General features: G+C 48.7%; 2 protein-coding genes across 3 annotated transcripts in view; both read left to right on the top strand.

The window, feature by feature from the left end:
* The window catches only part of PRPSAP1 (phosphoribosyl pyrophosphate synthetase associated protein 1), a 39,519-nt gene extending 31,890 nt beyond the window's left edge, over positions 1-7,629 (top strand). For both annotated transcript variants that reach the window (XM_046676685.1, XM_046676686.1), the window contains 3 exons: positions 5,306-5,376; positions 6,170-6,316; positions 6,862-7,629. In XM_046676685.1, the coding sequence (XP_046532641.1) occupies positions 5,306-5,376; positions 6,170-6,316; positions 6,862-7,020 (377 nt within the window). In that variant the 3' untranslated portion in view covers positions 7,021-7,629. The remainder of the gene's footprint in view (positions 1-5,305; positions 5,377-6,169; positions 6,317-6,861) is intronic.
* Positions 7,630-10,063: 2,434 nt separating this feature from the next.
* Positions 10,064-14,734, top strand: part of QRICH2 (glutamine rich 2) — a 31,226-nt gene continuing 26,555 nt past the window's right edge. Inside the window, exons 1-4 of the mRNA XM_046674487.1 lie at positions 10,064-10,958; positions 11,132-11,224; positions 12,976-13,035; positions 13,462-13,572. Coding sequence (XP_046530443.1) covers positions 10,431-10,958; positions 11,132-11,224; positions 12,976-13,035; positions 13,462-13,572 — 792 coding nt within the window. The 5' untranslated portion in view covers positions 10,064-10,430. The remainder of the gene's footprint in view (positions 10,959-11,131; positions 11,225-12,975; positions 13,036-13,461; positions 13,573-14,734) is intronic.

Genomic DNA, 14,734 nt, shown 5'->3' with positions numbered 1-14,734 from the left:
AATGTTCCACGCGCACTTGAGAAGAATGTGTAACCTGCTGTTTTTGGATGGAGTGTTCTATATATATCTATTAAGTCCATCTGGTCTAGTTTTTCATTTAATTCTACAGTTTCCTTGTTGACTTTCTGTCTGGATGATCTATCTGTTGGTGTTAGTGGGGTGTTGAGGTCCCCTACTATTACTGTGTTATTGTTGATATCTCCTTTTAGTTTTGTTAATAGTTGCTTTAAGTACTTTCATGCTCCTGTGTTGAGTGTGTATATATTGATAAGTGTTATGTCTTCTTGATGGAGTGTCCCTTTTATCATTATAAACTGCTACTCTTTATCTCTCTTTACCTGTTTTGCCTTGAAGTCTACTTTGTCTGATATAAGTATGGGGACGCCTGCTTTCTTACATTCACTATTAGCTTGGAATATCGTCTTCCATCCCTTCACTCTGAGTCTGTGTTTGTCTTTGGGGCTGAGGTGTGTTTCCTGGAGGCAGCATATTGTTGGGTCTTGTTCTTTAATCCATCCTGCCACTCTGTGTCTTTTGATTGGAGAATTCAACCCATTTATATTTAGAGTGATTATTGAAATGTGAGGGCCTGATGCTGCCATTTTATCGCATGTTTTCCGGTTCTCCTGTATTTTCTTTGTTTCTCGTCCCATGAATTTCGCATTACCAATTCAGTTAGGTAGTTTTCTACGTTGATTTTCTTCTTATTTGTAATTTGTGCATCTGTTCCAATTATTTGTTTAATGGTTACCATGTGGTTTGTATAAAATATCTCATAGATGAGATAGTCCACTTTCTGATGGCCTGTTATTTCCTTAGACTAAGCCGGTTCCATCCCTTTCCTCTTCCCCTTCTAAGTTGTTGTTGTCACATCTTTTTTTCTTCTTTTTTTAAAGATTTTATTTTTTCCTTTTTCTCCCCAAAGGCCCCCGGTACATAGTTGTATATTCTTTGTTGTGGGTCCTTCTAGTTGTGGCATGTGGGACGCTGCCTCAGCATGGTTTGATGAGCAGTGCCATGTCCGCGCCCAGGATTCGAACCAACGAAACACTGGGCCACCTGCAGTGGAGTGCGCGAACTTAACCGCTCGGCCACGGGGCCAGCCCCTCTTTTTTTCTTCTTGTGTTGTGAGTTTGTGGTTAAAATGACAAGATTATATTTATTCTTGGTGTTTCCCTTCCTTTTATCTTTAATGCTATACTTAAGCATTTGCTAACCTGATGGAAACCTGCAACTTTCTGATTTTGTCTTTCTGCTTATCTCCATTGCTCAGGGTTTTGTAGCCCCTTTCCTTTTTTTTTTTTTTTTTTTTGGGTGAGGGCCTTCCAGAGCATTTCTTGTGGGGGGGGGGGGGGGGGGTTCTTGTGGCGATGAACTCCCTTAACTTTTGTTTGTCTGGGAAAGTTTTAACTTCTCCATCATATTTGAAGGATATTTTCACTGGATAGAGTATTCTTGGCTGCAAGTTTTTGTCTTTCAGAGTTTTGACTATATCATACCACTCTCTCCTAGCCTGTAATGTTTCTGCTGAGAAATCTGCTGACAGCCTGATAGGGGTTCCTTTGTAGGTTATTTTCTTTTGCCTTGCTGCCCTTAATATTTTCTCTTTGTCATTGACTTTTGCCAGCTTCACTACTGTATGCCTTGGGGTTGGTCTCTTTACATTGATAAAGTTTGGAGATCTATTAGCTTCTGTCACATGGAATTCCAGCTCTCTCCCCAGGTTTGGGAAGTTCTCAGCTGTTATTTCTTTGAACTAGCTTTCTGCTCCCTTCTCCTTCTCTTCTCCCTCTGGGATACCTATAATCCTTATGTTGCATGTCCTAATTGAATCAGATACTTCTTGGAGAATTTCCTTATTTCTTTTTAGTCTTAGTTCTCTCTCCTCTTCTATCTGAAGCATTTCTATATTCTGTCCTCCAGACTGCTAATTCTGTCCTCCATGTTATCAGCCCTACTGTTCAGGGAGTCCAGATTTTTCTTAATCTCCTCCATTGTGTTTTTCATCTCCAACATTTCTCATTGGTTCTTCTTTATAGTATCAAGCTTTTTGTGACGTAACTCCTGAACTCATTGAGTTGTCTATCTGTATTCTCTTTTTTTGTTTGAGGAAGATTAACCCTGAGCTAACATCTGCTGCCAATCCTCCTCTTCTTTGCTGAGGAAGACTGGTCCTGACCTAACATCCGTGCCCATCTTCCTCCACTTTGTATGTGGGACCCCTGCCACAGCATGGCTTGCCAAGCCATGCCATGTCCACACCCGGCAGCTGAACTGGTGAACCCCGGGCCACCAAAGCGGAACATACGCACTTAACCTCTGTGCCACCGGGCTGGCCCCTGTATTCACTTTTAACTCATTGAGCTTTTTAATGATAGCTATTTTGAATTCTTTGTCATTTAGGTTATAGATTTCTGTGTCTTCTGGGTTGTTTTCTGGGTACTTGTCATTTTCCTTCTGTTCTGGAGATTTGATATGTTTTCTCATATTGCTTTATGGTGTGGATTTGTGCCTCCGCATAGAGGTAAAGTTTGGTTACTGCTTCCACTTGCTGCCAGTGGGGGGAAGGGGCAGCAGCTGTGTCATCTGTGCCAACCAGGCTCCCTGTCAGCTGTTCCTGACCAAGCCTGGGCCACTCCTTGGGATCACAGTGTCCCTGTGGGGTCTCCTGTCAGCTGTGGAAACAATCACATAGGGGCTTTGGGTTGCTGGTGCCTGCTCTCACAGACCCACCTAGACATGCTCCCTCCTTAGGGTCTGCAGCGGTGTTATGGGCTTTTGCGGCAGCCGAGAGCTGGTTTGCCCAGAGTCGCAGGTCTGCCACTGTCTGGTCCTGCTGGATCTCACTTGCCCACTCTGGGCTGCAGCCGAGCTATGGGCATCTAATGCAGCCAACAGTTAGCTCACCCGGCCGCACAACTTCTGCTCTTAGGTCGCCCAGCCTTTGTGCTTGCTGGCTGGGGCCTCTCCACTCCGGCTGGGTAGAGACTCTCCCTGCGGCCACTGTGGGACCGCACTGGACAGAGGAGCAATCACAGGAGGCTTAGGGATGTGGTCACCTGTTTCCACAGTCTCACCGATGCGCATGCCCACCCTCAGGGCTGTGGTGTTGCTATGAGCATGTCAGCCGGGAGGGAGTCGCCTGCAGGTACTAGGCTGTCTGGGGGCCGGAGAGTTCTCACCTGTCTCCACCTTCTCCCTGGGCGCAGTCCATCCACCTTCTGATGTTAGCAGCGCGGTTCTCTCAGGCGTCCTGAGGTGCTGCGTGAGTATCCTCCATTGATCAAGAAATGTTCATTTAGTTGTAGTTTGAAAGGGGAGAGACAAGGAAAACTGCTCACTCTGCCATGTTGCTGATGTCACTCCCTGTCTCTGTTATTTAGTAGCTGCAGAATTACTGTTCAGTTTTAGCCAGATCCTAAAGCCAGTTAAGAGCAGGGAATGAGCAGACCAGGAGTGAGGCTTGCTTTTTAGCCATTTTAAGCCTCGATCCTAGCCATGCCTGTTTTTTCTTTCTTTTGAGGAAGATTAGGCCTGAGCTAACATCTCTGCCCATCTTCCTCTATTTATATGTAGGACACCTGCCACAGCATGGCTTGATAAGTGGTGTGTGGGTCTGCACTGGGGATCCAAACTGGCAAACCCAGGACCACCAAAGCGGAGGATGTGAACTTAACCACCACACCACTTGGCCCGCCCCGTGTGTTTTTTATTTCAAACTGACATATTTTTGGGGGAGAGGTAGGGTTATAGAAAAGTAAACAGGAATGCTCTGACATGTTTTCTGCATCAACTGGAGCTCAATTTCTGTTGATTTTTGATGGAGGTTACTGGCTTGCAATCTTTTTCTTTTTTTACAGAGAAAAATGGTCAAGAAAAGGGATCATATCTGTTGAAGAAGTGGGTAGGTCAACATAATGGCCTACCCACATGGTTTAATTTAAAGACAGAATTTGATAAAATCCTTCCTAGTATTGGTGGTTTATTCCCCGCGCCACCGCCTCCCCCCCATAGGTGATATTTATATGCAGAGCCTTTTTGACTACCCAAAGTCAAGAAATTGCCCTTGTTTCTGGGATGGGGAATCATTAAATGTCTCTTGAAATTTGCCAGTAAAATAGTGCAGAATTTCACTTTGGCTGATTTGCTAGTATACAGAAATGGCCCGTTCTTCAAGGTTTACAGTGCCTGTCGATAGGAAGCCGCTAAAATGGATTGTTTACTGATAATTACTAAACTGTATAATTACCCAGCATTTATTCTCTTCCCCCTCCCCCACTACTAGTTTGATAATTACTTTAGAATAATAAAGTTTTCCAAAAAAAGTAGAATGCTTAGCCTGTTCTTCTGGAATATTCTTTTTTTCTTCTCAGTTTACTATCCTCCTTTTGAGGATAAATTCTTGTTTCCCTTCTCTATCCTGTAGTTTGGTTTGTACACTGATGGGCCTTTTCCAGATATAAATTTTGTAGTGAGATAAGACGCCTCTACTTTAAGGACCAATTAAATCAGGAAAAGATGATGCCCTCATAGTTATTGTCTTCCAGTTCCTAATTTTCAGGAAACTGATTATGTCAGTAGCCTAGTTATCTGATAATAAGGTTACATTGTCCAAATAAGGTCGCTTTAGAAGAAAATGAAGTAAAGCTGGCTCTTTATCTGGCAGCCTTTCCCTGTTTATTTTCTACAGAGTGGCGTTTATTTTACATTTTTTTATCAGTCTCAGCTCAGAAAGCTGAGAAGAAAGTAAGAGCGGACTGAAAGCTCAGAGAGTGGGCTATTTCTGTGTTGAGTCGGTGAGCTCTTCCTCGCTCTGCTGCTCATCTTCAGACCTGCTGCCCGGGTGAGGGCTGTTAGTCACATGTGGCTGCTGAGCTCTAGAAATGTGGCTACTCTCAGCTGAGAAGTGCTGTGTCTGTAAAATGCACACCAAATGTCAAAGACTCAGTATGAAAAAAATAAATCATTTCTAAATAAATTTGTATATTGATCACATATTGAAATGGTAATATTTGGGGTATATTGAGTAAAATGAAATCTATTAATTTCACCCATTTCTTTTTGCTTTTTAATGTGCTTCTAGAAAATGTAAAATTTCACACATGGCTCACCTTCTGTTTCACTTGGACAGCACTGCGCTGGACAGTCTGTTTCTGAGAGACCCCAAGGTCATTCAGGGGGAATGTGCATTTTTTTAAATTGTCTGCCATGGTTTTGCCACTACTTCCGGGGAATGACGTTGTCATTTCTTTTACTAGTGACACGTTGACTAACTGGGGTCTTGTGATTTGTTTTGCTTTGCTAGTGATGATGGCCAAAGAGAAGCCGCCAATAACGGTAGTCGGAGACGTTGGAGGGCGCATCGCCATCATTGTGGTATGGTCCCGTGTCATCCTTCATGTGCAGAGATGACACTACTGGCTCTTAGTAAATTGTCCACCTTTGGATTGTGTTTCCAGTAACAATGATAGAGTTAAATGGCTCCATCTATCCTTTCTCACCCAAACTCCCTTAGGACACATAGCAGAAATTTTTATATAGATGAACAGGGATCATTGTAACCTACAGATGTCAGAAGAACATGTTAACTCCCGTAAGAAAATTCAACCCCATGAATAACCTTTGTCAGAAAGGGTCTAGATTCCATCACAGTAGCTGACCTACTGAACCGTCAGCTTTGGGGCCATGAGGTGAACTACATATGAGCTGTTCCATCCTTACTAATGAGAACAAGAGCCTCATTCTTTACACTTGAACGTGATATATTTGCTCCCAGGTCTAAGTGCCTTTGCTGGGCCAGAGGATCAGTCCTTACAATGGCTCACTTTATTTCTATGTTCCCTCGTTTAACTTTCTCTTGGAAAAAAGTACATGGGACACTGGCTCTGTAGGATTAATCAGAAATTCGAAACAGGGAAATGAGTCTTGGCAGTCCTAAACTCTGCTTTGAGTGTCACACGTGACCGTAAGACTTTGCTGCTCTTTGTGCAGAAAGTACAGGCCACACGCCTTGTTGCTGTTTCTGGATGTTCGGTCTTTCACCCAGCGAGACAGCTCTGGTTTTCTGTTGGACATCCTCTGAAACAAAGTGCAGGGAAGGGCGGAGCGCTGTGTGTTGCTAGATGGAGATGAAGGGAGCTCCTTAGTACTGACTCGGGTCTCTCCTCAGGACGACATCATTGATGACGTGGAAAGTTTTGTTGCTGCCGCAGAGATCCTGAAAGAGAGGGGAGCCTACAAGATCTATGTCATGGCCACGCACGGCATCCTGTCTGCAGAGGCGCCCCGCCTGATCGAGGAGTCCACCATTGACGAGGTCTGTCTGCCCTCACAGGCCTGGAGCCGAGAGCTTGAGTCAAGATTTGCTGCTGTCTTTTCTGTGAAGAGTGAAATGACTGAGTCAGTGTTGCTTAATCCCTCTCTAGAGGGCCTAATGCAGTAGTGCTTTTTGGTGGCTAGCGGTTTGTTGGGCAGATAGAAAGTTAGGAATATATATCTCTTTTCATAAAGATTTGCTTTATGTACTTCATTATAGTTTGTATTTCAATATAGTTTGATACAGTCATTTTCTTAAGACCTGAATTCCTCCCTGATCATATGGAAGCTTTGCGCAGTGCTGGGCCTCCCCTCTCGTTTCTGCATGCACAGACCATGATAGTCATAATCTTAGCTTTTGAACCATGTAACCTTTCCCTTGTATAAAGTTGGTTAAGTTTAGTTCATAAAAACTTTACCCAGTGGAATAAGGTTTTGTAGTTTGGAACTTGGGTTTCGGGTACTAAATGTTAGATAAACTTTTCTGAGTGACCACTTGGTCACACGTCAGTAACACTGTTTATTTTCCATTGCTGCAATGACTAGGTGGTGGTGACGAATACTGTCCCTCATGAGGTGCAGAAGCTGCAGTGTCCCAAGATAAAGACTGTGGACATCAGTTTGATTCTTTCTGAAGCAATTCGGAGAATCCACAATGGGGAGTCCATGGCGTACCTTTTCCGGAACATCACGGTGGATGACTAGCTTTCGTGGCTGCCTCGACCCTGGAGCTCCTAAGGGAAAGGTGGAAAGCCGTGCCGCCACTTATGTACAGTGTTTCCTTTCAAGGGAGGACTGGAAATGTCTGGAGTCAGATAGTCTCTCTCACCAAGTTTGGTAGGTAGGAGGCATTACATTAAGATAGTCAAAAGGAAGACAGAGCTAACAGGTAAATGGCCTTAAATGTTTACTGTTGTCACCCTGTTCCTTAAACAAAAGTTACAGACACCTTCCTGAAAAGAATCTGAAAATCTTACTGATATTGAAAAGGAGTTCAAGGTAGATAAGGTCTTAACTCGCTAATGTTCATTGAGTTGTTTCAGCCGCAGGGAGGCGTACGTGTTGATGTTGAACGTGGGTAGGGAAGCTGCGTGCCCGGGAACTGTTTCCATTCTGATTGTCCTTCCCAATCAACTTCATGGAAATCTTTTGCAGAGAATCATATTTTCTTTGAGAAATTGCTGTGCCTACAGCCATTGAACAATGAAACTTTTGTGGTGTTATTCCTGGTAAGGGTGTCAGATTAGAGAATAACATACTGTCTCTGGATATCTGTGTTGCTCTTAAATTGCAAATAAAAGAATTTGTTGTCTTGCTGGTCTGTTGACTGCATTGCAAGCTGCCCGCTCTCCTTCACGGTGACTGACTTCTGTCCAGACTGCAGAAGACAATGGGGGCTGGCCCCGTGGCCGAGTGGCTAAGTTCGCGCGCTCCGCTGCAGGCGGCCCAGTGTTTCGTTGGTTCGAATCCTGGGCGCGGACATGGCACTGCTCATCAAACCACGCTGAGGCAGCTTCCCACATGCCACAACTAGAAGGACCCACAATGAAGAATATACAACTATGTACCGGGGGCCTTTGGGGAGAAAAAGGAAAAAATTAAAAAAAAAAAAAAGAAGACAATGGACATAAAATAAAGGGTGGTCCGGGACATGGCTGGTCCCAAACCCTAGATAGAAGTCTCCTGCAGGTCCCATCCCCTTCCTAAGCATTGAAGTTAAATCCTTGTCGAATGGTATATTTAAAATCTAAATTTTTAAGAAGTAGAAGTAATTGTATTTTTCCTGTGTGATTTACTGCATTTCTCAGGACTGCACTGGGCCTTTCTGCCCAGCAGTCACAATTACATGATCACAACTCCAGTTATCCCACATTTGTCAGGTAGGCCTTGCTGCAAATGTGGGATAACCCTTTTATACCTTTTAGTCTGATTCAAGTCAGAGCTGAACAGAACGGGAGGGAGGAGTGCCTGCTGGGAAAGGAACTGGAACTGCTCGTGGGTCCTGTTAGTTCCTGAGAGAGAATAAAGGACAACTCACTGGAATTTCTCTGCAGGGAAGTTTCCTTGACATTTTTATCTCTTTCCTAATGACTAGAAGTTCCCAGCCCACAGTCAAGACTCTGAGCACATTAGATTTTTTAAGCACACGAATAAGTTGCCTTCTGTTATAGTCCAAGTAGGGGAATTCTGAGCAAAGAACTTAATTACAAAATAATTAGTGTGGTGGCAGAAGCAGAGCTGTGGACTGTTACTCAGGTGACCTGTCCTTATCCGTAAGGTCAGGCAGATGACTTGTCCTTTCTGGGCCTCTGTCATCTCCTGTAAAAAGGGAGGTTTGAATTGAAAGCTGTGGTTTCAGTGAAAGCTCCTCAACTCCCAAGTTCCATTTATACCTCCAGTTAATGTTTTCTTTCCTGTGTCTCTTTAGAGATTTTTAAGTGTACTTATTTTGCAAAAGCGTTGAGTAGAATATATTTCCTGAGATTATAATTAGAATATATTAGGATACGCCCTTTCCGTTGGCATTTCGTGAGTCATAATATGTGCCTGGTGTGATACCAAGTCTCAGGATGTGAAAAGGAAAACGTGAGGCCTCAGGGAGCTGACATCCCGGCCGTAGCTGATGTAGGAGTGGTGGTAGTAACTTTCTTCTGGAAAGTCACTGAACTTAGAATTGAGAAAGGTCACACACCACAGCCTCCAGTAAGCTGATGCTGGGTCCCAAGGCCCTTCACTATGTGATCTGGCCTTGAGCTTTGTAAGGTAAGTGTGTAAGTGCACAGAAGACTGCAAAGAATGTGACCACCCACCCAACGGCCTTCTGTGTGCCAGGCACTGGGGATGCAATGGTGAGCAAGAGTCCTTGGGTGTTAGCCTTATGGACGTTACAGACGCACAGTTAACTCTGTTCCCAAGGAACTCTGGTTTTCGGAGGGGAAAGGGGGGACAGGGACGTGAAGGGTTTTAATTAAGTTTTACCAGCTCAGACTAAACTAAAAATTTGTAAATTAGTTAAAATAGGAGTACATAGTACAGACGCGTTCACAGGTTTTCATTAGCTTTCCCAAATAGAAACACTGAAATTTTACGTTTTCTGGAAGAACCCGGCATGGCGGAGGCCAGCCTCAATTGTTGAGAGCACCAAGTTCGTCTCGTCCCGTCTAATCCTGCTTTGTAATGAGCTGAGATCCTGGCGCTTGACCAGATGAATCTGTTTTAAGATAAATTAGGCCAGGGCAGCACAGAAAAGGCCTGTCATCTGGTGGCTAATTGGAACCGCCTGAGTAGTGAGCGGTGGTTTCCAAGTTACCCTCCCTTCTGATTGAGCAAAATGATATGGAACCGTCCCCAAGGGGCCCAAGGCCTCAGGGCCGCTTAGGGACATGCCACTGCCCTGCCTAATGGAACAGCTGAGGACAAAGCGTAGTTGCCATGATACCCCTGAAATCTCTCCATTCTTGGTGGCCCCCAAGGGCGAGTGACTCGTGGGCCCTTCTGGGTTAAGCAACGGCTGGAATCTAGGTGGACCTCAGGCCTCTTCCCTCCCCCAATTGATGTGTTCCCAGACAGAAAGGCCTTGGCACAGCCCAGAGCGCCTTTCCCGCCGGGGCGTTTATGAGAATAAAGATCAGTGGCGCCTTGGAGTATGGCCAAGGCTCCCCCAGACCCCGTGAAGACAGGCTCCCCTTGTGAGTTTGGGGGTGGCTTCGAGCACGGGCAGGTCGGGAAAGGCGCGGCGGCCGGCTCTCCGCGGGCGCGTTCTTCCGCGGAATCCTGGGGGCGCGCTGGGGCCACCACAAGCGGGGAGCGAACGGGGCCGCCCTCGCGTTCCAAACGCCCGCCGGCCGCGAGAGGAGGGCCGCCCAGGGCTGGAGCTCCGAGGGCCAGGCCGGAAAGCAGACGGCGGCGAGGCGGGTTCCCGCGGGCGAAGAGTGGGCAGCGCGGCGCCCGGGCGCTTCCTCTCCGTCCTCCGGGAGGGCGCCAGACCGTGGCTGGTGCCCGGCGCGGCTAGGCGCAAGGGCAGGGGCGCCCCGGGGCCTCGCAGGGACCCCGAAGGGCCCCAGAGGAGCGGGGAGCAGTGAGGGGGGCGCGGAGCGCTCCTGAGAGGGCGCAGGATGCCGCCCGCGACGGCGGCCACCAAGGTCACCCTCCGGGAGCTGGCCGACCTCGCCATCGGCACCCCGGAGCTGGGCGCCGTCAACTTCACGGCCCTGCACACGCTCATCGTGGCCATGCTCAAGTGCCTCAACCTGCGGGAGACGCGGATCGACTTCCAGGCGCCGTCGCCCGAGCAGGGTCTCTCCTTGGAGCTCCCCCAGGCCTCGCTTAGCGCCCCGCAGCTGGCGACGCCCAAAGAGAGGCGGAGGAGCAGCGGCGCGGGCAGGGCGCCGCCGGTGCTGGAGGGCCAGGTGAAGGAGCTGGGCGCGCAGGTCCAGGACCTCAGCAGGCAGCTCAAGACCATGGGGAGCCAGGTTCAGGGCATCGCGTCCCACGTGCAGCATCTCAGCGCCACGGCCAGCGGGCTCAACGCGAACACCCGGAGGTGGCTGGAGGAGAAGGAGACGGCCATGCTGATGCCCGAGAAGCCGCGAATGGAGGCAATGAAAATCAGGAAGGACAGCGAGGCGGTCAGCGGCCCCCGGGTGAGCGCGCAGGGCCCCGGGCACACCTTCCGCCCCTCCAGCCCACTCTGCAGCCCCGGCTGGAGCTGACCCCAGAAGGCGCCCAGCGTCCCCGCGGGGCGGTGGCGTGGGGAGGGCCGGGCGCCAGGCCTCCGTGCGGCCCTGCCCCACGCGGCCCATGCTCTACCTTGCAGACCATGGAGCTGCTCCACGACGTCACGGAAGACGTGAAAACCCTGAAAGAAGTTCACCAAAAGGCGCAAGAGCTGCCCGAGTTGAACCCCCAGGTGAGGGCGTGGGGACCCCACCTCTGAGTGCCCAGTTGCCCCTTCCCACGCAGCCTCTTTCCTCGCCACTGTTTACACAGGGGCTCACCCACCGCTTATCAAACACCCAAGGATCCTGAACCAACCCAGAGGGGAGTGGACAACTTCTCAATATTCTTTGAGCGAATTTTCTTTAAACAAGAATGGAGAAATAAGGTGGTGGTGAGACAAAGCTCAGTCCAAGAGGAGGGGCTCTGGGATGCAGAGAGTTAGCGGCTCGCTGGGCGGTGCAGCGGGCAGCAACGCTTCCACTGGGGTGGTTGTTTCCTTGGAGAGAGAAGTACAGATCCTTGGCATCAGCACTTTCCAACAATCGGCAGGGACTGCCGACTGAAACAGAGTCTGGGTAAAGGTTAATTCCTCTATTTGATCATCAAGATGAGGAGTTTGAATCCTGGGAAACAGTTGAACAGAACACTCTGATCAAACTGCCTTGCGGTGCCAGGGTTTCAGGGCAGCTTCTCTCTCTCACAAAACAGCGCACTGCAGCGAAGAGGGAAAAACTCACAACTAGATTTCACGTGTGTCCAAAACGGGATTAGGGTACATCTGGTTTTCCTCTAGATTATGCGTGAAAGTAACATAAACAAGAATTCCTTGGTTACACGTCAAACAAGTTCAGAGACGCTGATGTTACCTATGTGTGGATGGAGGCAAGGACCAGGGTCGTTCTTTATTCCCTCAATCTCCAAGAAATGCAGCTGGGGGTGTCTGAGCGAGGTTCCCTTTATCTCTTCCTGTTGCTGGTTTCTCCAGCTGGCATCTTCAGTGGTGAGCCGAGGGGTTGCGAGGTCATTTGACAGGCTGACGGTGGCCTGCACGGCCACTCCCCAGGACAGCGTGGATGTTATTGCACTGACTTAAAGTCCGCGCAGGATTCCTGGCTTGCTGGATTTCCCTGTCAGGCCAGGTAGAGGGGTCCCAAAAATCTGACCACAGGACCCAAAGCATGTCACTTCAGGAGATACTAGGCCATGCTCCTATTTCAGGCCCCTCCGAGGCCCACGTGGGGGATTAGAGCTGGAAGGAGAAGGAGGAGCAGTGAGGAGGAGGCTCAGGGAGAGGCTGAGAAGAGAGACTTGCGGGAAAAGAAAAGCTCAAAGGAGGCAGGAGGCAGCAAGCCCCTGGGGGGACACCTGCCGGCTGATCCCATTCGTTGTCAGCTAGGCCCTGAGACCCGGCAGGACTCATCTCGCTCTGGGAAGCTTTTCTTTTTGAAGTCTGGTGTTTTTTGGGTTTAGGTTGATTTTGCTTTTTGGACAAAAGGCTTGCTTTACCTTTAGATTCTCAGATTCTGAAGGTTCGAAGATTTGCTCTGGTTCTTTTGAGGTGCTTTTCTCTTTAAACAGCACAGACATTCAGAAACCCTTGAAGTAACCGACCGTTTCTGTCCTTGAGAGGCGAGGTCAGCCTTGTCCTACAGGGCTGGAACGTTTCATTAGTGGGTGGTGTGAAATGGATGCCGGGACCAAAGGACCCAACCCTGCATTAGCGCTTGCTCTTGGCATGCTGTCCCCCGACACCACGCCACTGCACCCCACTTCCCTTCCTCTGGTTGGCTCAGAAGAGATTGGGGAGCCTGGCTGACCAGCCTTCTCTCTACCCTCTGCTCCTCTCAGATCTACACCTCTTCTCCCCTGTGTGTGTGCATGTGTGCAGAGGGGCCACAGGTGTGGCTGCTTTGATCCTCCATCTCTGAACTCTTCTTCCAGAAACTCGTCCAGCGGGTTGATGAACTAGAGAGGCTAATCAGAGGCCGGGAAGAATTCCTGGTAATATCGGCCGGTTCTGTGGGAAAGGGCCCTCAAGAGGGGAGCGGAGGATGTTTTCTCTCAGCCTGGCCCCTATCTTGGGGCTCACCCAGACTCCCGCCTGGATGTCTGCACCCCGCCAGGCTGGGGTGCTGTGCGCCCTTTGCCTCTCAGGGCACTGCCCCTAGATTGAGGAGAAATCCTGTCCATCCCTGCCCAGCACTCCATCAGGGGTCCCGTGGGACAGGAGACTGGCTGCCCAAGACTCACTGGCCACTTGAAGGACAGTGCCTTCTCCTTGGGCTTAGGGCTGTGGAAGGACCCCCCCCCCCCCCCCCCCCCCCCATTAGCTCAGTTCTGTTCTTAAAGCTTCCCGGGATTACACTAGGTGTGCGTGTTGCACTGTGGTGTGTATGTATGCACGCACATGTTGTCTGCTCCCGTCAGGATCAAATTGGCCGGAAGCTGAGTGTGATGCCTGTTGGAGAAGAAGTCACGATGGTCACCTGGGAGGAGCTGGAGCAAGCAATTACTGACGGCTGGAGAGCCTCACAACAGGTAAACAAATGGGGGGCCTGGGCTGTGGTCTCGGGTGGGGCTCCCCTGAACCTCTCCCTTTTTACTACTACACAGTATTCCATTATGTGGATGTCCATAATTTACTTCACGTGTTTCCTATTATGGATATTTTTAATGTTTTTCTCCCAATCTTATAAGAAACCATGTTCCAGTGTGACATTCACACAGTGAACATACTCACAGGGTAAGTTCCTAGAAATGGAATGTGCGTTTGTGACTTGGCTAGCTTTTTGCCAGATTGCCTCCAGTGGATGTGGTTCCAATTTAGACCCCCACCAGCAACGTAGGAGAGAACTTGTTTCTCAGTATCCCCACCAGCACTGTCCACTGGTACCCAATTTTTTGAGCGTGGCCAATAGGTTGGATGGGAAACAGTGTCTAGGTGTAGTTTTGATTTGCTTTCGCAGCTTTTCAAAATTCCTTTACAGTGTGTCTTGAAATGCACGAGTCTCTTCACTATTAGTGGACAAAGGTGGCCAACCCTGGAAATAAAACCTCTTCAGGGGGCCCTCTGCGGATGGTGACTTTTACACATGGGTGTCTACATCTGTCTGTCCCGAGACAGTGCACAGGCTAACCAATTCATTTTCAAATCCCAGCCTTTCTTCATCTGAATAATATGGGTATTTGCAAATGGCCCTCAAGGACAAGGATCGGCTGCCCTTTTGGTCTTGAATTCCTCTTCCCCTGGGTTTGTGCATCTGAGTCACTCAGAGAGGATCACAGCAGTGTACACACACAAGCAGGGGACCAGAGTGGAGGCTTTGGTGCCACCAAGTGGCCATCTGAAGTGTGCCAAATATTATCCGGGTACAAAAGACAGCCTGCTTTCTGAATTCTTGGCCTCTTCAGAGGAAAAGTAGCATCAGAAAGGGTTGGGAGGCCGGCCTGGTGGCACAACGGTTAAGTGCGCACGTTCCGCTTCCATGGCCCGGGGTTTGTGGTCCAGATCCTGCGTGCAGACATGGCACCACTTGGCAAAAGCCATGCTGTGGCAGGCGTCCCACATATAAAGTAGAGGAAGATGGGCACGGATGTTAGCTCAGGGCCAGTCTTCCTCAGCAAAAAGAGGAGGATTGGCGGCAGATGTTAGCTCAGGGCTAATCTTCCTCAAAAAAAAAAAAGAAAAGGCTGGAAGAGG

This window comes from Equus quagga, chromosome 11, assembly GCF_021613505.1.
Source record: "Equus quagga isolate Etosha38 chromosome 11, UCLA_HA_Equagga_1.0, whole genome shotgun sequence".
NCBI lineage: Eukaryota > Metazoa > Chordata > Mammalia > Perissodactyla > Equidae > Equus > Equus quagga.
This window is presented reverse-complemented; position numbering and strand designations above follow the sequence as displayed.